The sequence below is a fragment of the Mauremys reevesii genome, linkage group 7 (genome assembly GCF_016161935.1).
Source record: "Mauremys reevesii isolate NIE-2019 linkage group 7, ASM1616193v1, whole genome shotgun sequence".
Classification (NCBI taxonomy): Eukaryota; Metazoa; Chordata; order Testudines; family Geoemydidae; genus Mauremys; species Mauremys reevesii.
This window is the reverse complement of record NC_052629.1, coordinates 65,210,711-65,233,680: the sequence shown is the minus strand read 5'-3', so window position 1 is coordinate 65,233,680 and position 22,970 is coordinate 65,210,711. Positions and strand designations below refer to the sequence as shown.

Below are 22,970 nucleotides of genomic sequence, written 5' to 3'. Positions count from 1 at the left end.
AACCCCAACGGTGTAGAATAGCCACTGCAGGTAAAAATTGTTGGGGGGAGGCAGAGAGTCGAGTGCAGAGAGTGGGGGCAGGAGCAACAAAGTATATTCATGGCACTGGCATCAATTTGCTGGAGCCTTGAGAAACTCACTTAATCACTCTGTGCCTCAGTTTCCCCATCTATAAAGCAGGGACAATAACACCTACCCCTGGCTGCTGAAGGTGATTGCTTCTGTAATTCTTGGCTAGGAGATGTAGCTGTGCAGAATCTCACTAGAGCTGGCGAGTGGGTCCTGTAGGCAGATCCTGCTTCATTCCAGATGCTAGTTTGTCGGAGTAGGGCATTGCAAACTCGTGTCTCTCAGCATTTCCCAGGTGAGCAGCAGCATGATCTGGGAGACACCTCACACAGCCCCGGGCCAACAGGGGGCAAGAGACAAAGAGGTCAGCTCAACTAAGCCGAGCACAATCCCAGGGCTGAACGCGTGGACAGACAGCACCCAGGTAGAACGCTGGCTGCTGGCTGTGGAATGTACTCCCCACAGCTAACTGCGCCAGCCAGGGCCGATAGAAAGGGCAATGCTGCAGGACAAGTGGACTGCAGACATTCTCCCCTCTGGGGCTCTTACAAACTGGCACATAGGAGCACGGGGGGGTGAGCCTGAACAGGAGACGAGCTGGATGGCAGCTTTGCAGACCTCGATCACACACACGCGGAGTGAGACTCACACTCTCCCCTAACGCTCCAGTGATAATAGTGGATGCCTGCCCAGGGGACAGCCTGACCCCAGTGCCATGTGCCAACAGAGCATAAAAAGCTGAAATCATAAATAGCTTATGAAGCTGAGATGTCTTCCTGGAGTGTAATCTCGCTCTCTCATGGTGTTTACATTGCAGTATCTTGTGCTGTCTTCTCTAGCTCCTCTGGAAGTTAGTGAAAGTCAGCACCCCTACAATGTGGAAACTGCCTTGGACTGCGCTACAGAGCCCTGTACTTTTCCATCTCTCCGTTCTGAGCTCTGCCCAGCGTCACCTGCCTTCTCCAAAAGGCCCAGAAAGGAGCGAGGGGTCTCCATGTTTCATTTCTCCCTATGTTGTCTGAGGCTGTCGCTGGAGGGAGCAGCCAGCTCAGTATGGTGTTCGCTGCCCAATGAGGTACAGGTGGTTTTGCATCCTTTATTTTAATGCTAAAAAGGTTGGGAAATGGAGACCACAGGGAAAAGAGTCCCCAGAGCTCAGAGCCGTCAGAAGAGACTTGCCAAAGGAAGAGGCTAATGGATCAGCCTCACTCATAGAGTCTGGGCAGTGTTGGGCAATTCCATAGATTGGCCCTCAATAGAGTCAGTTGGAGAGGCAAATAAAATACCCCCCACCACCCCAAGCTCTGAGCATGCTGGCTCCCCATGATTGGTGGAGCCATGATAGTCACTGATCAGGCAACCCTCTGATTGGTGAAACCATGTTGTTCGTAGTTGGTCACTGATCAGGCAGCCCCGTAATTGGTGGGGCCGTGTGGTTTGTTGATGGTCAGTGATCAGGCAGTCCCATGATTGATGGAGCCATGTGGTTTGTTGTTGGTCAGTGGTCAGGCAGCCCCATAATTGGCGGGGCTGTGTGGTTTGTTGATGGTCAGTGATCAGGCAGCCCCATGATTGGTGGGAATGGTTGGGAAACCCAAAAGTTTCACAGATTTTAGCACAGATGACGCCTGCTGAAAATCTGTATTGGGAGGAGCATTGTTAGTTGTTCCAAATTCTCCTGTTTAAACTGTTTAATTCATAATTTTGTGCCTGTGCCTTGGGCATGGCTCAAATCACAGAGAGCAAATAGCCGAAGCAAACAGCCCACAGACTGATGATCCTTCGTCCAAACTGTTCAGCCCACACTTGTGAATCCGCAGGATAGGAGCAGGAATCAGGAGGCAATCCTGCACCATTCACTTGCTGGAAGACAGATTGAATCCAGAAGAGGATGACCAGTCCTGCTCCCAAGCATGGCCTGCTGACCGGCTTTGAATTCCCCCAGGTTCAATTCTGCCTGCATTTGTAGTGATGATCATCTGGGGGCTGCAGAGCCCCAGGGCAGCAGACGCCTGCACTTTGTGCCCAGATTACCAGAGCATGTCAGTATTGATGCAAGGGGCCAGAGGACAGCACAGAGACAGCAGTCTTGTACCCATTCACAGAGCCAGCAGGGCAGCTCCCGAGCGCCGAGCTGGAGAGACCGCCTCTAAGGAGCAGGACGGGAGTTCGCTCCTCAACAGTTTGGCTGGGGCAGCTGATCAGCAGGACAGCTCATGCCAGTTACAATGCCGTCTCACCAGGAACTGGCCTAGGACCTGACACATTGTACAAAGGCATCTGAATAGCCACTGGCACTCCTGACTGGCTCTGGAGTTAAGCCAGTGTCTTCAGTTCCAACGGTGATGGTCTATGGTGGGCACGTTAGCCGGCCAGAGGGGGCTTTCCTGTACCCAGAGCTCGTGACTCGGAGCTGAGATGCAATGGGTGCAACAGATGTGCCTGAGTCCATAGGGTCAGAAACCACAGATGATACCAGGCATTGCCAAAGATCCCCAAGCAAAGGGCCCATTTGCACTGCATGCCCCGCTGTGCTCCCACCAGCAGGGGTCACTGTGAACCCACGCCTGTGAACCAGCACTTGGTGGGGGGGACATACACCAAGCTGTGTCTTGGTGGCTGTGACCATTTGGATGGCTGCGCTTCCTCTTGACAGATTTTGTCAATGTCGCCATGTCAGCCGTCTGGACTATTCCTGTCCCCACTGAGTCAGTCCCTGGGAGTTTTGCTGTGGGGTCAGGAGTTCAGCCTGTGCCTCCACGAATGCCCCCACAGGCAAGCCCCAGAGGGTGAGTTACTGACCAGTGACACCCCTGGGACAGTCTGCCCAAAAGGGGGCAGGATGCTACTGGGAACAGCTCTTCCAGGCTCAGCACCTCCCGCCCAAGCCACCAAGCGGCCTGCCCCCTGCAGTCACCAGACAGAGCCTCTGCGTTGGCTTTTCGGGCATGGTCATCCTCCATCTCGGCGTCATGTAGAACCACAAAGGTGCACTCACAAGGTAAGCTCTGGCTCCACTAGCACATGGGCTGATCTGGGCCTGGGGGGCACCTGGAAACCCTCCCGAACGCCCTGCTGTGCCATAACCCGCCTGTGGGTTTATGCAGTGAAAGGGCTTTGCTGTGAAACTCCAGCCTCATTCCCTGCCCGCCCTCATGGTGTGAGCATGGCACCCCCGAGATCCCAAGTAAAGCCCCAGCTTGGCAGAGAAGACATGAACCCACAGGACCTCGAGGTGAGGCAGTGGGAATTTTCTGTGCTGTGAGGTTCATGGCAGGGACTGACTTGGCTAGGGATTGCTGCCCTGTGGGTGCAGAAGGATTAAAAAGCTGGTTGTGGGGCAGAGCAGCAGCCAAGAGGGGTGTGCGTGGGATGGGTCATTAAGGACTGCCTGGAACCTAGGATCTGGAAAGACAGTGGTAACCCCAAGGACTGAAGAACTGACCCCTACTGAGGGGGAAACTCTTGCAGGCGGAAAGTGACCTCAGCATGGGTCTGCTGAAGGAGAACAATGGACCAGGAGCTGGGGGAGGTGACAGGAGAGGGGCAAGTCTACACCACACAATTAAATCGACCTAAGTTACGTCACAGTAATTAAATCAGTTTGGCATATCCACACTACCTCCTCCTGTCGGCAGTGATCATCTCGTCTGAGCTTCTGTGTTGCACAGGCCAGAAAATGTCCCCACAGTAATGCCTAGAGCTGAGCTTGTAGAAAAACATCCAATCCTGATTTTAAAATTGCCAGTGATGGAGAATCCACCACCGCCTGTGGTCAATTGTTCAATGGTTAATTGCTCTCCCTCTCTAAAAACTGATGCCTTATTTCCAGTCTGAATTTGCCTAACTTTAACTTCCAGCTACTGGATGGTGTTCCAGCTTTGTCTGCTGGTTAGAATATTTATTAAATATTTGTTCCCCATGTAGGTACTGATAGACTGTAATTAACTCACCCCTCAGCCTTCTCTTTGTTAAGCTAAATAGACTCAGATAGCTCAGTCTATCACTATAAATCAGGTTTTCTAAGACTTTAATCATTCTCGTGGCTCTTCTCTGAACCCTCTCCAGTTTATCAACATCCTTCTTGAACCATGGGCACCAGAACTGGGCACAGGATTCCAGCAGTGGTCACACCAGTGCCAAATACAGAGGTAACATAACCTCTCTACTCCTTGAGAATCCCCTGTTTATGGATCTGAGGATCACATTAACCCTTTTGGACACAGCATCACACTGGGAGCTCATGTTCAGCTGATTATCTATCATGGCCCCCAATCTTTTTCAGAGTCAGCGATTCCCAGGATAGAGCCCCCGAGCCTGTAAGTAAGGCCTACGTTCTTTGTTCCCTGGTTTACACATTTACATTTAGCTGTATTCAAACATATATTGTTGCTTCCAGCCAATTTACCAAGCCATCCAGATGGCTCTGTATCAGTGATGTGTCCTCTTCATTATTTACCACTCCCCCAATTTTGAATCATCTGCAAACTTTGTCAGTGATGATTTTGTTTTCTTCCAGGTCATTGATAAAAATATTAAATAGCGAAGGGCCAAGAACTGATCTCTGTGGGACCCCACTGGAAATACACCCACTCCATGATGGTTCCCTGTTTACGGTCACATTGTGAGACCTATCAGTTAGCCAGTTTTTAATCCATGTAACGTGTGCCCTGTTAATTTTATATTGTTCTATATGTTCGAAATGCCATGTGGTAAAAAGTCAAATGCCTTTCAGAAGTCTATGTATATTATGTCAACACTATTACCGTTATTAATCAAACTTGTAATTTCATCAAAAAAAGATATCAAGTTAGTTTGATGGGATCTATTTTCCATAAACCCATGTTGATTGGCATTAATTACATTACCCTCCTTTAATTCTTTATTAATTGAGTGCCATATCAGCCACTCCATTATCTTGCCTGGGATTGATGTCAGGCTGACAGGCCTAGAATTACCCAGGTCATCCCATTTATCCTTTTAAAAATTGGCATATTAGTTTTCTTCACATCTTCTGGAACTTCCCCAGTGCTATTGAAAATCAATGTTAACGGTCCAGCAAGCTCCTCAGCCAGCTCTTTTAAAACTCTTGGATGCAAATTATCTGGATTTGCTGATTTAAAATATCTAGCTTCAGTAGATTCTGTTAAACATCCTCCATAGATACTAGTGAAATGGAAAGAGAGTTCCCCTTACCATGTAATATGACAGTTTCATCTGTTTTTTCCCCAAATACAGAAGAGAAATATTTGTTGAATATTTCTGCTTTTTCTGAATTATTACTGATAATTCTATTTCCATCTAGCAGTGGACCAACACCATTGTCAGGGTTCTTTTTGTTCCTAATATATTTTTAAAACTCCTTATTATCCTTAATTGTGCTGGCCATTGGTTTCTTCTTGTATCCCTTTGCTGCCCATATCCGTTTTCTACAATTCTTAACTTCTGATTTATATTCGTTATTAACAATTTCCCCTTTCCTCCATTTGGAAGTATAACTGTCTTGTGTGCACTGCTGCCCTCTTCAGGAAGGAATCCAGAACTGAACACCTGTGTGTCTTAGTCCCTAGACTGCTGACAGTGATTCTCCTTTAGAGGGAGTGGAAGGGGTGTGTGATTTTGGAGCAGGAGGATTTAGGTTCTAGTCATGTTTGTATCTGGAACCTAGCTGTGGTCTCAGCGCAAAGCTCATTGACTCAGCTCAGACCCACACAGTGTGTGGTTGTGTTGTGCGTTACACACCTAGAGAGTTATGTCACAGGCTTGGGAGACACTTTTGTTTTCACATCACACACCAGCCTTTGTGAGGATCAAAGCCCCCTGCAGCCCCCCCACCCCTACCCCATTCACCATCCCAGGAACACACCCATCCTGCCCTTCCCTTCAGGGGTTAATGAGGCAGGCTGGAGCTTTCCCGGGAGTGCAGCTCCCAGGACCCAGTTGCAAGCCAAGGAAGGGTCTCAATGCGCTCAGACCCTTAATCCACCTTAGTGCATAATCCCCCGCCTGGCTGTGTTGGCCAAGGGGCCATGCCGTGTAGCACAGAGCAAAAGCTCATTCCAAGCTGCTAAGCCGCCTGCCCGTCTTTGTGCTTTTCTGTTTTTTAGTAAGTGGCATTATCACCATGGCTACAGCCACTATTAACATAGCTGGCATGGTTGGCATGCTTTCCCCTGCTGCTACTGATCTGCCACCCCCAGGTAGCCAGGGCAGGGCTTGGTAGGGGCAGGAGGCCGAGGCCAGTGGGATGGCCCTTCCAGTAAGGACAAGCACAGTACGGCAGGGAAGGAGGCCAAGAAGGCTGGCTGGGTGGTTAGGGACAGGAAGCTGAGGAGGCTACAGGGAGCTGGATAAAGACTGAGGGTGGGATCTTCTGCAGCTGTCAGTGTTGACCTGGTGGGAGCAAAGTCAATGAGTCTTGGCTTTACCCCCTGCCCCCATGAGTGGAAAATGTTTATCCCCCTCTAGCCATGTGTGCTAAGGGAGGGAGAGACCCTGCCAGGGGAGTGGGGGGCGGGGGGAAGGGGACAGCAGGTCCCAGTCCATGCAGGGCAGAGCCTGAGGAGATTGGCAGGGAAGGGGCCCCTGACTGGATGCTGTGAGCAGGGGCGGCTCTAGGATTTGCGCTGCCCCAAGCACGGTGGCACGCTGCGGGGGGCGCTCTGGCAGTCGCCGGTCCCGCAGCTCTGGTGGACCTCCCGCAGACGTGCCTGTGGAGGGTCCGCTGGTCCTGCGGCTCCGGTGGACCTCCTGCAGGCGTGCCTGCGGATGCTCCACTGGAGCCGCCTGCCGCCCTCCCACGGGATGCCGCCCCAAGTGTGCGCTTGGCGCGCTGGGGTCTGGAGCCGGCCCTGGCTGTGAGTGTGCCCATGTGCATCAGGTAGAGAGAGGCTCTGGGCCAAACTGCAGGATCCACATTCCCCAGCTGGAGCCAGTGCCAGTCTCCAGACTTTGTGCTCAGTCAAACCCAAGTAGCGGGCTCAGCCCAGGCCAGTGGGCCCATGACACGCGGATGGTCAGACTAGTCCTGTTCTGTGGATGCTGGGCTTGGGGCCATCACTTTGTCATCCAGGACGCACATGGCTCCTGAATCAGCAATGCCAGCAGCTTAGACAGCGCCTCATGCCCAGCTCGCCCTGCCCCAGGGAGGCGGGCAGCTGCGGCCGAACGCAGGCAGCATCAGCAATAGGACAGTCCCCCTGCAAGAGGCGTTGGCCCGAAGCAGCGCAGCTGCCTGGCACAGCTCTGTGACAACGTCCTGGCAGGCACCGTGGGAAGGCAAACAAACCACTCTGCCTCCCGCGCAACCACGGCACAGGGCACTGACGAGCCAGCCCCTCCCCTGGCCTGCAGCCCTGCAGCACCCGACTTCACCCTCCGCTCCTGGGCGACAGAGCAGCCTCAGGGAAGGGCTTGTCCCTGGGGAGCCTGCTCCCTCTGTGAGTCCCCAAAGGCCATGACTGGCCGGGATCAGAGCCAGACACCGATATTTGATGCCACTTTGGTTGAGCTGCGAAGGAGGCTGCTAACCTGGCTGTGTGGACAGGAGCCAAGCACTGTCACGCTCGGGGCAGGTCATTGCAAATGGCTAGTGTGTGCTATAGCAGTGTCTGGAGATACTGGCCAGGGATCGGCTGCCCATTGTGCCAGACGCTGCACGCACACCACCAAGGAAAGCACTGGTCCTGCCCCACACAGCCAGCACCCTCAGCACTGCCTGCTGCAATGATTTGCAAACGTGTGTTAGGTGGTTGTGGCTAGCTGCTCCCTCTTAAACACAGTGACACAGAGAGATCTCACTAATGTACTATCCCCATCTCACACACACACACACACACACAAGCATCACACACGCAGCCTCTCATACAGTCTCACAAATACATAGTCTCACACATACAAATAGTCATACACATGAGAGTCACAAACATACACCCAGTCTCTCACACACAGACACAGTCTCAGATACACACAGGTCATACACACAAATAGTCACACGAGAGTCACAAATGTCTGTCTCACACACACACACACACACACACACACACGCACACATGCACACAGAAGACGCCTCTGGGGCCTGCCATGGGATCATGGATTTGCATGGGGCCCTGTGGCTACAGCCCATTTCCCACAAGGCTTTCCCACACGGGCTCAGCACCAGGGCACTTGTGCCAGCCCATCCCCAAGGGGCAGGCAGCCTGGTGCCCTCCACCATGCCCAGCCTGGCTGAGTCTCTCTGGCCCTGGTATGGCCTCAGGACCCTAGTAGCTGCAGGCTTCCCCAAAGGCTCAGGACTGGCTGTCTAGCCTCTGGCCTCCACCCACAGACAGTCCCCTGGGGAGCAGCCCAGGCTGGGGGCCGCTTGTGCAGGAGCAGTGGATGTTCATGGCACTGCCCTGGTGGAGAATGGGATGGTCACTGTGCCCTGCCACCCCCTGCACCAGGTCTGTCCACGGGCCAATGCGGCCCAAAAGGCCTGGGGCAGGAGGCACCTTGGGTCTCTCAAACCCTGCCCCCTGGTACGGTAGCAAACCCTGGAGGGCAGGAGCGGCTGCAGCCGCCATGGGATGCTGGCAGCTGGAAGGGGCGCCTGTGGGGATGAAGGCCAAGTGCAGAGGCCAAGACTTAGGCCTGCCCCCTGCCCTGCTCGAGTGTTGTAGGCTGAACGGTGTGTGGGACTGGGCTGCTGGCTAGGCCATGGGGCAGCCTGTTCCCAGGCTGGGATGCACCACCCCAGATTTTCCCAGTGCAGGGACAGGCCCAGCTGCAAACTCCAGCTCTGGCCCCAGAGCCACGCTCGAGGCCTGGCCCTGTGGCGGGTGCTAGGCACGCTGGTGCCTGGAGCTCAAGGCACGTGAAGGGCCTGAGATGGGTTAACTCACTCACAAGCCTCTTGGCCAGCCCACAGCAGCCAAGGCCTCCCTTGGTCCTGCCCCGCCGCCGGGCGCACCTCACAATAGGGTTGCTAGGTGTCCAGTTTTCGACTGAAATGCCCGGTCGAAAAGGGATTGTGGCAGCTCCAGTCAGCACCACTGACTGGGCCATTAAAAGTCTGGTCGGCTGTGCAGCAGGGCTAAGGCAGGCTCCCTGGCTCCGCATGGCTCCTGGAAGCAGTGGCATATCCCCACTCTGGCTCCTACGTGTAGGGGCAGCCGGGGGGCTCTGCGTGCTGCCCTCGCCCCAAGCACTGGATCTGCAGCTCCCTGACCCCCTACTGCACCCCAACCCCCTGCCCCAGCTCTGATCCCCCTCCCGCCCTCCAAACCCCTCGATCCCAGCCCAGAGCCCCCTCCTGTACCCCAAATCCCTCATCCCTGGTTCCACCCCAGAGCCCACACCCCCAGCCTGAGCCCTCACCCCCTCCCACCTCCGAACCTCCTGCCTCAGCCCAGAGCCCCCTCCCATATTCTGAACCCCTCGGCTCCACCTCCCAGCCCAGAGCCCCCTCCAGCAACCCAACCCCTCATCCCTGGCCCCATCCCAAAGCCCACACCCCCAGCTGGAACCCACACCCCCTCCCATAAGCTCTTTGGACAACTGGGGGCAGGGGATGATAGCCCCAGCCAGGGTGACAATCCCACCTCCTACACCGCGGGGTGCATGCACACAGCTGGGAAAGGGCCGACAGTGAGACAGTGTTTCCGGGGCTGGTGGTCCTTTGCCATGATGGCACAAAGCTGGGATGCATCATCAATACAGAAGAGGAGTGGACTATTATACAGGAGGAACTGACTGTTCCCAGTGAAGGGCGCCATGGAGACTCCAATGCTCATTGAGCCCCAGGGAGTCCCAATACTGTATGCAAAGTGTGGGGAGCAGCAGCATTAGCCCATTAGGGAAACTGAGGCATGGAGTGGTTCAGTTTTTGGCCAAAGGTCTGTGGCAGATCCAAGGACAGACCCCAGCCCTCTTGGCTCCAGCCCTCTACTCTAAGCACTGGACACTCTGCCTTCTCTCCCCACCCCCACCCAGTCAAGGGCCAGGTGAAGAGCAGGCAGGGCAGTGATGGGGTGGGCGTTGCCATGACTCCAGTGCTGCCTTCTCTCTGCAGTGCTGGTTGGAGTGGGAGTGGAGACCCTGCAGCGCGGGCAGTTCCAGAGCCTGGCTGTCTACCTGCTGTGAGTATCACTGGGGTTACCGCGGGGAGTGGTTCTGCCGTCAGGAGGTGGCCCTCTCCTGGCCTCGCAGTGTAGGAGTCTGGGACCCTGTGAGCCATGGGGCAACTCAGCCCTGCAAGCTCCATGCAGCACTGCCTGCCCCAATGGATCTGGCCAGGGGCCGCAGCGCGCTGTGACCTTCCCTGTGCAATGGCTGGGCAGGGGGAGCTGGGGCTCTGGAGCCCAGCTGGCCGGCAAAGGTAACGGCCTCGAGCCCCACGCTGGCTCTGCCGCCCTCATGGCTGTGACCAGGCCTGGCCCTCATGGTCCCCCACTTCAGTTTCTCAGGGGCAGCGGTTTCCATCTGTGAAGTCTCCTTCTTCGTCAGCCTGCTCCTGGGCATGTGTATCACGTGAGTACTCCCTGCCCACGCCCACCCCACTGCCACCCCCCGTCCACACCCCGTGTACCCTGCCAATGCCCACGCCCCGCGTATCCTGCCCAGGCCCCACCCCCACATCCACAACCTGTGCACTCTGCCCTGCCCACACCCGATGAGCCCTGCCCATGCCCACCCCACGCCCACATCCCATGCACCCTGCCCACATCCACACCCTGTGTGCCTGCCCATGGCCCTATATACTCCGCACACCCCTCGCACCCTGTCCATGCCCTCTGCTCACGCCATGCCCAAACCCTATGTGCCTTGCCCATGCCCCCATGCACCCCGCCCACCCCACATCTGCATCCTCGTGCACCCTGCTCATACCCCCACCCATGTCCCCTGTGGACTCCACCCACCTCACATCCCCATCTCCGTGTATCCTGCCCATGCCCTCTGGGTATCCCACACCCATGCACCCCTTATGAGCCGTGCCCACACACCCCTCATGCACCCTCCCATATGTCCCACCCTCACCTCCATGTATCCTGCCCACACTCCTCCCCCTGCTCCCCATGATCCCCCTTGTCCCTCACCTACACCCAGCTGGTGGTACAAGGCTGACCAGATGGGGCTGCAGACTCACCTCCAGGGGAGCCTGCCCCCTGCTGGCAGCACCAAACCCTGCATGCTGGCCAGGCTGCTGCCCCCAGGGCCTGTATGTGTCACTCACACTTCCTCTGCCTCAGGGCCTGGGCACCCATGGGTGTGTCCCCGGGATGGGGGAATGGGTGAGAATACTTGGCGCTCAGCCCTGTGCCCCCTGAACTCCATGGGCCACTCAAGCCTTAGCCAGCCCCATGTCCAAGGCTGGCCTGGTGCTCTGAGCTCTGGGGCCAGTGGGCACCAGAGGGGCATTTAGACCCAGCCCTGCCGCCATGTGCCTCTGGTGGTGGTGACCAGTTCTCCCTGCCTAAGCCCTCGCCTGCCCCTCTCTCCCCAGCTACCAGCCGGGCTCCCTGGCACACGCCTTCTGGAAGCGAAGCACCCAGCCAGCGAGCTTCCAGAAATTCCTGGGTTACATGCTGCTCTCGGTAGCCTGCTTCCTGCATCCTGTCCTGGTCTGGCACGTCACCATCCCCGGTGAGGAGCGCGCTGGAGCCACAGATAGCATGGGGGGTGGGGGAATGGGGTATGGCGGTGGGTGCCAGGCTGGGATGGCATGGCCCAGCTGTGATGGGACAGGGGTGCCAGGCAGGGGGCCGTGGTCCAGCTATGATGGAAGGGAGGGGCCATGGCCTGGTTTTCCTGGCGACCCCTCCCCAGCTCTTTGTCATGTCTCATCTCCGGTGCCTTTTCCCAGGCTCCATGCTGGTGCTGACCGGCTTGGCCTACTTCCTGCTGAGCAAGCGGAAGAAGAGCCCGGTGCACGGGGAGGTGCGGGGACCACTGGAGCAGTATGTGGACCCCTGTGCCATGGCTGCCACCTCCATGGGCTGTGGCGACACCGAGCAGACCTTCACCTTCCCTGGAGGGCGCCGAGAGCAGCGCGCCTCCCTGCTCAACCACATGAAGAGCATCCTGAAGGGCAGCAAGGACAAGGGTGCTGGATGGCCAGCCGAGCCCACCCCATCCCCACCCACCACCACCCTGCCCACCCTGGCCCCAGGCAAGCAGGTGCACTTCCAAGAGAAGCTGGTGAGGATCATCCCCTCCATCAGCGAGAGCCCAGACGAGGCGGAGAGCGAGGCCGAGGAGACTACATCCGACACAGCCCCAATCCTCGGGCCCACGGAGACCCCGCTCCTCGTCACGCCCCTCAGTGCCACAGGCCTGTTCTGAGCGCCCGCCCTCCTCGCCTGCAGCCTGGGGTGAGTGGCAACAGCTTGCAGCTCCCCACCTGCTGGCCTGGGACCTGGCTTCAGGACTCGGCTTCCCTCGCCCAGGCGCCAAGGGAAGAGCCGACCTATCTGGAGCAGGGCAGCCCCTGCAAGGTGGGGTCCTGGTGCCCGGGAGCCCAACCAACCCCCCCCAACAACTAACGCTGCTACCGGCTGGAGGGCAGGGCTGGCAGGTGCAGTGCCAGCTTCCGGGGCTGGCTGCAGCACTGGCATTCAGAGACCTGTCCTGGCTACTCACCTGTTGGGGCCGGACCAGCCTCTGGGCAAAGCCCTTCAGTTCCCATCTTTATTTAGTTGAATGGTTCCTGGGACTTGATCAGTGTGTGTTCCAAACACTGCAAATGGGTGGAAATCAGGGCAGACAAATCCACTTCCTAGTTTTCTGGGTAAATATCAGAGTTAATCCTAGGGGGGCTGGGAGGGATGGAGAAAGAGCAATCGAGCCCAGACAGAGTGGTGAACTGACAGCCCTTCCATGCTGTGGTTTATGTTGTAAGCTGTACATCAGGTGTACGTGCACAGGTGAGTGTGTCTGTCTGTCTGTCTTTTTCACTCTGTTGCCTTCCTTTAACAGGCAGCCTCACAGTCACACTGCCACTAACTTACTATTAACAGAGAGGCATCTGCTAGTGGGATGGGTTGGATTTTCTTAACCTAATCATTATGTCCATGTACTTGAGCGGTCCAAAATTCAGATGAAAATCAGTTAAAACCAAATAATAGCTTTGGTAAAACCCTGGGCACCGCCCGCCCACTCGAGGGATCCTGGCAGGCTCTGGCCATGTGTCAGTACACCGTGGCAACCATCCGGCCCCACTCCCCGTGGGATCCATGCAGGCTCTGCCCCGGCCAGACTCTGCTCAACGTATTTCCAGGACAGTGAAGCCTTCGCTCTCAGACATTTTCCAGCCCCTCCGTCAGCATCTGCTCAGTGCTAGATGGTCGTACCAGCGGAGTTGCAGCGTCTGCCCTAGCTCCCCATCCTGCTGTGTGGCTGGCCATGGGCCATGCTCCCCAGCCAGCTGGATCTAACCCCCAGCCCCTTGGGCTGCCGGCTTTCTCATAGCAGCATTGCTGATAAGCCGCAGGGAACAGAGCCAGCCTAGGGGCATCAGATGCATCAGATGCCATCAGTGCTTCCCACTAGGGCGGCTGTGGGGCCATGTGGGAACAAGGGACACAGCACTCCCACCAGCCTGCTGTTTGCAGGAGAGGGCTGGTTGCCTGAGTCCCTGCAGCCACCCCCCCCTCCTCCCATGCCCTAGCATGGCCCTAGGACAGAGTGGGGTGGGTCCATCTTCCAGTGCCAACGTCTGCCCTGCCCTGCACCGCCATGGGGAGCAGCACCTCCAGGGATAGGGGGGCTGACAATCAGGGCCCAGCCTGTGATGGGTTTGGTTACAGAGCTCCCCTTGGGACTGTCACCTGATGTGCTGAAATTACCTCTGAGCTCATTTTCCCTGCCAGCTTGGGACTCCAGAACCCTGCCTTGTTGAGCCAGACATGCTAGCCTGCTGCAGCACAGACCCAGGGTTTGGGCCACTCTCCCAAAGCTACAGACTTTAACTAAAAACAGCTCAGCAGGGTTCCTATCTCCAGCACCCAGACACCCAGCTCCCAATGGAATCCAAATCCCAAATAAATCCATTTTACTCTATATAAAGCTTATACAGGGTAAATTTGTAAATTGTCCACACTCTATAATACTGATAGAGAGATATGCACAGCTGTTTGCTCCCCAAGTAATTAATCACTTACTCTGGGTTTATTAATAAACAAAAGTGATTTTATTAAGTATAAAAAGTAGGATTTAAGTGGTTTCAAGTAATAACAGCCAAAACAAAGTAAGTCACAAAGCAAAATAAAACAAAACACACAAGTCTAAGCCTAATACATTAAGAAATTGAATATAGGTAATATCTCACTCTCGAAGATGCTCCAATAAGCTTCTCTCACAGACTAGACTCCTTCCTAGTCTGGGCTCAATCCTTTCCCCTGGTACAGTCTTTGTTAGATCCAGCAGGCATCTCAGGTGGTAAGCAGGGGTTTTCTCGTGACTGGCAGCCCCTTTTGGCCTGCTCCACCCCCTTTTATAGCTTTGGCACAAGGCGGTAATCTTTTGCCTGTGCTTGTCCCCACCACCACCTCATCAATGGAAAAGTTCAAGGATTAAGATGGATTCCAGTATCATGTGACAAGGTCACACGTCACTGTAAGACCACCCCCTAGTCTCCATTCTTCCTGGTTGGCCCACAGGTACCCAGGAAGGCTTGCAGGTAAATAAACCATTTACAACTAATTGCCCTAGTCAAGGGGAGCCATCAAGATTCTAAACCATACTTTGCATAATTACAATAGGACCTCAGCATTATACTTTATATTTCTAGCTTCAGATACAAGAATGATACATGTTGTGACAGACCCAGACCAGTGGGGTACAGGAGTCTGGTACAGGGCAAATATACTGGTCACTGGATGAGTAGTTTTCTGTTCCCTGAGTGACCAGAGCAGGGGCTGCACTAGAGTAATCAGGAACCTGCTAGAACCAATTAAGGCAGACAGGCTGATTAGAACACCTGCAGCCAGTCAAGGCAGGCTAATCAGGGCACCTGGGCTTAAAAAGGAACTCACTTCAGTTTGTGGTGTGCATCTGAGGAGCTGGGAGCAAGAGGTGTAAGGAGCTGAGAGTGAGCGGGTGTGCTGCTGGAGGACTAAGGAATGGGTACAAGTGTTATCAGACACCAGGAGGAAGGTCCTGTGGTGAGGATAACGAAGGTGTTTGGAGGAGGCCATGGGGAAGTAGCCCAGGGAGTTGTAGCTGTCATGCAGCTGTTACAGGAGGCACTATAGACAGCTGCGATCCACAGGGCCCTAGGCTGGAACCCGGAGTAGAGGGCGGGCCCAGGTTCCCCCCAAAACTCCCCACTCCTGATCAGACACAGGAGGAGTTGACCCAGACTGTGGGTTCCACCAGAGGGGAAGATCACTGAGGTGAGCAAATCTGCCAATAAGCACAGGACCCACCAAGGTAGAGGAGGAACTTTGTCACAATGCATACAAATAGGAGGAATATTTCAGTAGTTTATAACCTTTGGTATGATACCTTACAAGAGACCTTTTGCAGAAAGAATATTCACACTCATAAGCATATTTCCATAAAACATATGGAGTGAAATGTCACACAGCCATCCCGGGGGAGAACAGAGGGCCTGAACCCCAAAGAATCAGCCAGTTGTGTCCGGTAGGAGAGGAGTGAGGCAGGGCTTTCATGAAAGCTGGTGACGTGCCAGGGATGAATGTCCTTGTGAAATGTGTTAACACCATGGGCAGAATTACAGTCGCTTGCTGGTGGGCTGCTTTAAAGTTGGTGCCCAAACGCGGGGAAGCACAGGCTTCCCCCAGTTGGGGTGGAAGGCGGCTGTCGACCTGTCTCCAATGAAGCAGAGCAGTACGGAGTCAAAGCAATGGAAGCCCATATCCATATGAACATGCAGGGGATGGAAGAGCCGTGGGTCAACTTGCCTCTGGGACAGATCAGCAAGGTTTGGGAAATACAAGCAGAAAACAAAAAGCATCTGGCGCCAAAGGACCACAGGATAAAGCACACTGCGAGCCTTTTGAAAGTCGGGTCCCCTTGTCTGCAGGGCTGGAGATGCCAGTACCTTGATGTGAGTAAGAAAACAGGTTAAGCAAAGAGTGTAACTGGCTCCAGTGACGTTTTCGTCACTAGAAAGCAGGTGGGGTTTGGTGGTGACCAGCCCTGGCTCGTCTGTGCTGGCTTGGTATCACTCACATCTCTGCTCTTTGTGAATAAACTTTGCCTTGGTTTCCCTCCCAACCAGCCCAGTGCAGTGACACTGGAGTACCTGGGAGTCCTTCAGCGAACCTGCCAGGCTGGGGTGTTCATGCACTATCTATCCCAGTGTGTCAGCTACATTCCCTGAGGGGCGAATCCCCGCTGCCCTGCCTCTCAGGCAGGCGCTGACACCCAGTGCCAGGTTTACAATGGGGGCGGTGGTGCCATGGAGCCGGGCCCATGCTCAGAAGGGGCCCCAGCCTGCTCCGCTTGCACTGTGCAAGACCCCACCAGCCCGCTGGCTCCTCCCCACCCATTACTTGCTCCTCTTGACCTGCCGCCGGTCAGCCAAGCACTTCTCTCTGCGTCCTGGCCGGACCCCAGTGCACCTCTGGCTCCAGGCAGTCTCTGCTTTGTGAGTCCCCACCTGCCTCCCTGGAGCTGAACTGCCTGGGACTGGTGCAGAAGCCTGGCCAATCTCAGCAGTCAGAGTGGGGGGAGCAGAATAGTGCTGGGGGCTTGGCTGGGCCCCTCCAGGCAAGTGTGTCCTGAGGGAGCCTGGCCAGGGCAGGCCCTGGCTGATTGCGCCACTCCAGAGGGACCGGAGCGATTCCCCACCCCGGGACCAGCCCTGGCTGTGCTGCCGGCTCAGCCCGGCAGACGCAGTCACTTCCCAGCAAGGCTGGTGAGGGCAGCCGGGAGGCAGGGCATAGGGGAGTGGGTCTCTGAAGGGTCTGGGGGGGTGCTGGGCTGTGAGGGGGTGGGGCAGATCTGTGTGTGTTGAAGCACGAGGGAGTGTGGGTTCTGTGGGGGGTGCTGGGCAGTTGTGGTGGGGCTGTGGGCAGGGGGGTGCTGGGCAGGGTGCTGGTGTGCAGGGCGCTGTGCATTTATGGGAGGGTTGGGCGGGGGCTCTGGGAGTTGAGGTGGGGGTCTGTGTGGCATGGCATGGGCCCGCCCCCGAGGGGAAGGGGCACGCTGGCAGCACAGGGCTGGGCAGGACACTGCGTCTGGCAACTGCTGGTTTGTTAATAGTGCCCTCACACTGGGCTGGGCAGGGCAGCCCCTGCCCTACCATGTCCCATTGCCCCTGGCTGGCCCCTCGCTCCAGGGACTGACCCCCTCCCTGCACCATGCTCCATTGCCCCCAATGGTGATTCAGAGCCAGGAAAAGTGAGTGATGCCAGGAGCTCTTTGTTCTGCTGAGAGCGCCATCTTCCCTGCCTGTAGCCCCATGCCGAGCGAGGCCAGCCCTGGGCTTCCCTCTGACCCCAACCTCACACCAGCCCAAAGCACAGGAAGGATGCCCAAAGGGAAAGACTACCTGGGCCGGATAAAGGGAGCCAGCTGTGTGGAGAGACAACTTCCCACCCCCAGCCCTTGGGAGAAGGGGTAGTTACACCTAATCTCTCCAGAAACAGCCTGGCTACAGAAGTATGGAAAAGGTGGGGAGGTGAAGCACTGGAAACAAACCAGATGCTGGGAGCTACAAAAGGAAGGTCCCTGAGCAGCCTGTGTGTGAAGCCAAGAAGACGGGAGCAGAGGGTGCCCTGTCACACTCATTCTGGCTAGGCTTGGTCTCCATATAAATGCCCAATCTGGCTTTGACTCATGCTATGTTTTTGGCCGCAACAAAATCCTGTGGCAGTGAGTCCCACAGGCTATCTACCCACTGTGTGAAGAACCATTAGTTCAGAATTTCCCACCTTTCAGAGCTGTTAAATGTCCCCTTGTTGTGGTGTGAAGAGACAGGGAGAACAGACACCCTGACCTTCCTTCTGGGTCCCACCGCTTATTTGATATACTTTTATCACATCCCTCTCCTTGGTCTCCTCTCTTGGTAACAAGCCCAGCCTTTCAATCAGCGAGGATGATTAGGGTTTTTTTCCAGGCCCAGATCATCCTCGCTGCCCTTCCCTGGTCCCTCCCAGCCCTGCCCACCAAGTTCCAGAGGAGGTTGCACCACTGAGTGATTAATATCATGGCATTAATGAGGCATTTCCCAAGCAAGGGGGCCTGGAGCCCGTGTGCTGTGCAGTGGCACGGCAAGGCCACAAGGTGGCTCAGTGTCTCTTGCATTGTGAATTTGCGGAGTAGTTCCTGCAAATAGGGGAAATTTCAATCCAATTCATCTCCATCCCTGTCTGGGGCCAGCCAGGGAACCGGTGTCTGCTAAGTTCTCCAGTGTGAGACTCGGGGGTGTGATCCAAGCAGGGGAACTGCAGTCCCTGAACACTCTCATCCAGCTATGGCTCCATTTCTCTTTGGGGTGGGTTCCTGCCACCCAGTTGCTCGCCCACTGGCTCCCTGGATGACAACTCCCAGGTCACCGCCCGTAACCCCGAGTAGCTCCAGCCAGGACTGGACCCTGCCTGCCTGCTCCCCCAGGAGCCTGTGCTCAGGAAGTTTGCAGTGATGGCAGACTCCAAAATCTAGTGTGATTTATTTCCCAAACAGTGATTAGAGCTTAGCAAGGTAGATTTAAAAACAACTGAGACCCATTCCTCTAGTGCCTTCCCTATGCTGGGCACTCTCCTCCATCCCTGTTCTCTCTGGGCACCAAGTTACCCCTGCAGCGCCTGGCTCTCCGTCCGTCAGTCTCTGGGTCAGCCTTGCTGCCCCCGGACTCTGTGTCTGTCAGCTCCCAGCCGAGCCGACCAGTGCCCCCTCTGGCTGCCAGTGGCACCATTAACAGCTCTCTCTCTCCTCAGTGCTGGCTGCGCAGCCCTGGCACTGGCTCGAGGCTACAGGGCCCCTGTTGACAGGGATGTTTCCCACTGAATCGAGCAGCTTCATCAATGTTATCCTTGGCAGAGGTTTCAAACCACCCAACCTAACCACCCTCTCTGCAGAACTGGTCCTTTTGAGTGGGAGGTATGGCCCTGAGCTATTGTTTTATCCTTCCTGCCTGGTTCCTTCGCAACCCTCCTGTGGAGGGCTGGAGCCATTTGGTCAGGTGAGGAGACAGCTGGTACACAGACAGGGGCGGCTCTAGACACCAGCGCGCCAAGCAGGCGCGTGGGGCGGCCGTTTCCCGGGGGGGGCGGCATTTGGCTCCGGTGGAGCTCCCGCCGGCATGCCTGCGGCAGGTCACCGAAGCCTGGGACGAGCTGACCTGCCGCAGGCATGACTGCGGCGGGTCCCGTCTTCCCGCGGCTCCGGTTGAGCTCCCGCAGGCATGACTGCGGCAGGTCCGCTCGTCCCGGGCTCCGGTGACCTGCCGCAGGCATGCCGGCAGGAGCTCAACCGGAGCCGCGGGAAGAGGGGACCCGCCGCGGGACCGGGGAAGGGCGGCGCAGCGCTCCGCGCTGCTTGGGGCAGCCTACTTTCTAGAGCCGCCCCTGTACACAGAATAAGTACTGGCCTCGAACCTGGCAGTGCTACGTCAGGTGTAACTGTAACTGATCCTGCTGGCGGGGCTGCGGGGCGGAAAAGCGAGCCTGAAAGGGGGAAGCGGGTTTACAGTTTAACTTATACGGTGCCTGCAGAGATAAGGGCAGTCTGAGATTGTTCCTGTCCAAAGGAAAGAGCCCTAAACTTTATCAGCTTTCAATCTCTGGGAAAGAGCGTGGACAGGGGCTTTGCTTTCCTCTAGCCACTGCGAGGGTGGAGCTTTCCACTCTTCCCGTAAGCCACTGGGAGCATGGTGCAGAACGCCTGGTCTAAAAGTGACCCAGGCAGCTCCAGTCAGCACTGCTGACCAAGCCATTGAAAGTCTGGTTGGTAGCACAGCAAGGCTAAGGGAGGCTCCCTATCTGCCCTGACTCCACACAGCTCTCCGGAAGTGGCCAGCATGTCCCTACAGCCCCTAGGTACATGGGCAATCAGGGAAGCTCCACGTGCTGCCCCCGCCCCAAGCGTCGGCTCCACAGCTCCCATTGGCCCTGGGAACCATGGCCAATGGGAGGTGCCTGTAGGCACGGGCAGCGTGCACCACGCAGAGCCACCTGACTGTGCCTCTGCCTAGGGGCCAGACATGCCAACTGCTTCCAGGAACCACGCCGAGCCAGGGCAGGCAGGGAGCCTGAGGTAAGCGCTACCCAGCCAGAGCCCACACACCAAACCCCCTGCCCCAGGTTGGAACCTCCTCCCACACCCTAACTCCCTCCCAGACCCTGCACCCCCCACCCAACCTCCTGCCCCAGGTCAGAACCCACTCCTGCACCCAAACTCCCTCCCAGAGACCTCAACCCCGCACGCCCTCCCACACCTCAACCCTCTGCCCAAGCCCTGAGGCCCTTCCCACACTCCAACCCCCTCAGCCCCAACCCAGAGCCCCCTCCTGCACCCCAAACCCCTCATCCCTGGCCCCACTGCAGATCCCACACCCCCAGCTGGAGTCTGCACCCCCTCCCACACCCCAACCCCCTGCCCCAGCCCTGAGCCTGCTCCCACACTCCAAACCCCTCAGCCCAGCCTGGAGCCCCCTCCCGCACCTGAACTCCTCATTTCCAGCCCCACCCAAGAGCCCACACCCCCTGCCCAGAGCCCAGTGAAAGTGAGCGATGGAGGGAGGGGTGCTGGAGTGAGTGGGGGCAGGGCCTCAAAGAAGGGGCAGGGAAGGGAAAGGGGCCGGGCGAGGGTGTTCGGTTTTGTGCAATTAGAAAATTGGCAACCCTAGGTTCTGGCTGATACTTCTGCATAATGGATATCCTGCTCGTAAGCCTCGACTGGGGAGGAAAGGTGTGGCAAACCCAAGGTGTGTGGTCCCATATCCTGGCCCGGCCCCACCCTGGCCTGGCCAGGCCGCGCTCACTTGTCATCTCACTGTGGGAGCAGCCTGGGCTGACAGGCTGTGGATCCAAGTCCTGCTCTGGGCCACGAGCTGGGCGGGGAGTTCTCCCTGCTTCATCTCACGTGGCCGCAGCTAGTTCCCGTGCAGGGGGAGCCCCGGGAGGCCTGCACCTGGAGCCCAGAGCGTGGCCTTGCCTGTGCATCGTGCTCATTGCTTTGCCCTGGTCCTCTGTCGCTGCCCCCTCCTCATGCAGTGGTGCTGCTTCCTGGGGTTCTTCAGGTTTCTGTAAGAGAAGGATGCTCCTTCAGAGCAGGACCGAGGGCCTCTCAGCCACTGGGACCCAGAGGGACAAGCCAAACAGGCCAGGCTCTGCTCTCTGTACACTGGCAGCAGCTTGCAGTGACCCCACTGCCCTCCCTGCGGCCCGGGCAGCTGTGCAGCCAGCATCGCAATCTGGGCCAGTGCTGCCACTGCACACAGCGAAGGGCCAGCCTGGGGAGCAGGTGCTGGCAGTTGCCAACTGGGGCCAGGGCCCATTTCTCCGAGCACTGACCTCTTCCAGCAATGCAGCAGATCCTTCCCTTGCTTCTTGGATAAGTCGAGACATGTTTCTCTCGGGCCTCTCTCGAGCCTCACGGTTAATCTGGAAGACAAGCAGGTGCATTTGGTCCCCTGCAGTGCCTGGTGCCCTGGCAGGGCCGCAGGGGCCTGTGCTGGAACTGGGGTCTTGCTATCAGCCAGACGAGTATCATGGGCCTGATTCTGATCTGGAGAGTCACTCCAGATTTACACCAGGCAAACAAGAACATATTTTCAGACAAAGTTCCGGGCCTGTTCCTGCAACATCCAAGGTGTGAACCAAGCAAGCCAGGAGAGTGGCAATGTGAATAGCTTGGCTAGTGGAGAGAAGGAGGGGTTTCCTCCCTGGCGTGTAGCACAAAGGAAAGACTGTGTACCTTCCTGTCTACAATCAGATACGTGACTGGGAGTGGGGTAGAGGAAGGCCCCCCACCCAACCCATCTCCACAGGGAGATGTGAGTCACACCGGCCCAGGTGAAACTTCCCTGGAAAAGCAGAGAGGCTGGGCCCTGTGGTAGCTGGGTGTGGGGAGACATAGGCAGGGAAGGAGGATGGCCAGATACTTTTGCTCTGGGCGGAGGGAGAGACCCCAGAGAAGGGTAACGCAGCTGGAAGGCTGCTGCTGGTAACAGAGACACCTGGCCAGAGGATGGCCATGGTTACGGCAGGTTCTCTCAACCAAAAGAGCCTGAATCACAGCCCACCGGGGGCAGGGAGGGGGTAAGCTCGGACTCTGGCTGGCACAGCAGCCAGACACTACTCACATGATCTCATGGCGGGGGCAGTGGGCTCCCTTCTCAATGATCTGGAAATCCATTATGAATCTGGGATTAACCTTCTCTTGGAACTTCAAGCACATGCACCTCGTGGGCACATGAAGCGCCTGGGCCCGCAGGACTGCATGGGAAAAGACACAGCTAAGAGTCCTTGGGTGAACGCCCTCTGCAGTCCCACCCGCAGGGAGTCTGCACGGCCTCTGCTGCTTACCTGTTTGGTGCCCGGGGCACAGGCAGAAGAGGAGCATGCCTACGAAGGCCGCCTTGGGCATGGGGGACATGCTAGCTCCGGAGAGTGGCACAAGCAGCAGCACACCAGGAGCTGGGCTCTATAAAGGCAGCTGCAGGCAGGGGGCGTTCCCATGCCCAACCCAGCAGCAAGGGAATAGTTTCAGCTGCTTCCTGGCAGGGTTTCTGCTTTCCATGGAAATGAGGGCGAGACAGCTACAAAGCCACAATGACTGGGGAGCTCTCCCATGTGCTGTGATTTGCGGTTTGAACAGAGCCTAACCCTAACCGAGCAGTTTAGAGCCCAGGGAGAGCAAGAATATTTGCGCCCCTTAGAGGTAGAATATGAAGGAGCACATGGAGTCAGGTCCCCCCCCTACCAATTTCTGTGGCACATACCTTCCTTGGG

The 22,970-nt window shown here is 56.6% G+C and overlaps 2 protein-coding genes across 4 annotated transcripts in view; one reads left to right on the top strand and one right to left on the bottom strand.

Annotated features, from left to right (window-relative positions):
- Nucleotides 1-12,568, top strand: part of TMEM72 (transmembrane protein 72) — a 33,118-nt gene extending 20,550 nt beyond the window's left edge. For all 3 annotated transcript variants that reach the window (XM_039481501.1, XM_039481500.1, XM_039481499.1), the window contains exons 2-5: nt 10,121-10,187; nt 10,507-10,578; nt 11,552-11,691; nt 11,912-12,568. In XM_039481501.1, coding sequence (XP_039337435.1) covers nt 10,121-10,187; nt 10,507-10,578; nt 11,552-11,691; nt 11,912-12,390 — 758 coding nt within the window. In that variant the 3' untranslated portion in view covers nt 12,391-12,568. The remainder of the gene's footprint in view (nt 1-10,120; nt 10,188-10,506; nt 10,579-11,551; nt 11,692-11,911) is intronic.
- A 3,297-nt stretch (nt 12,569-15,865) lies between these two features.
- LOC120369121 (platelet factor 4-like) lies at nt 15,866-22,621 on the bottom strand. Its single transcript, XM_039482052.1, has 5 exons — nt 22,545-22,621; nt 22,322-22,454; nt 21,531-21,620; nt 21,172-21,260; nt 15,866-16,111 (listed from the first exon to the last, which is right to left on the bottom strand). The coding sequence occupies exons 1-4, from the start codon at nt 22,612-22,614 to the stop codon at nt 21,185-21,187; spliced, it is 369 nt and encodes a 122-aa protein (XP_039337986.1). The 5' UTR covers nt 22,615-22,621; the 3' UTR covers nt 15,866-16,111; nt 21,172-21,184.
- Nucleotides 22,622-22,970: the final 349 nt, after the last annotated feature.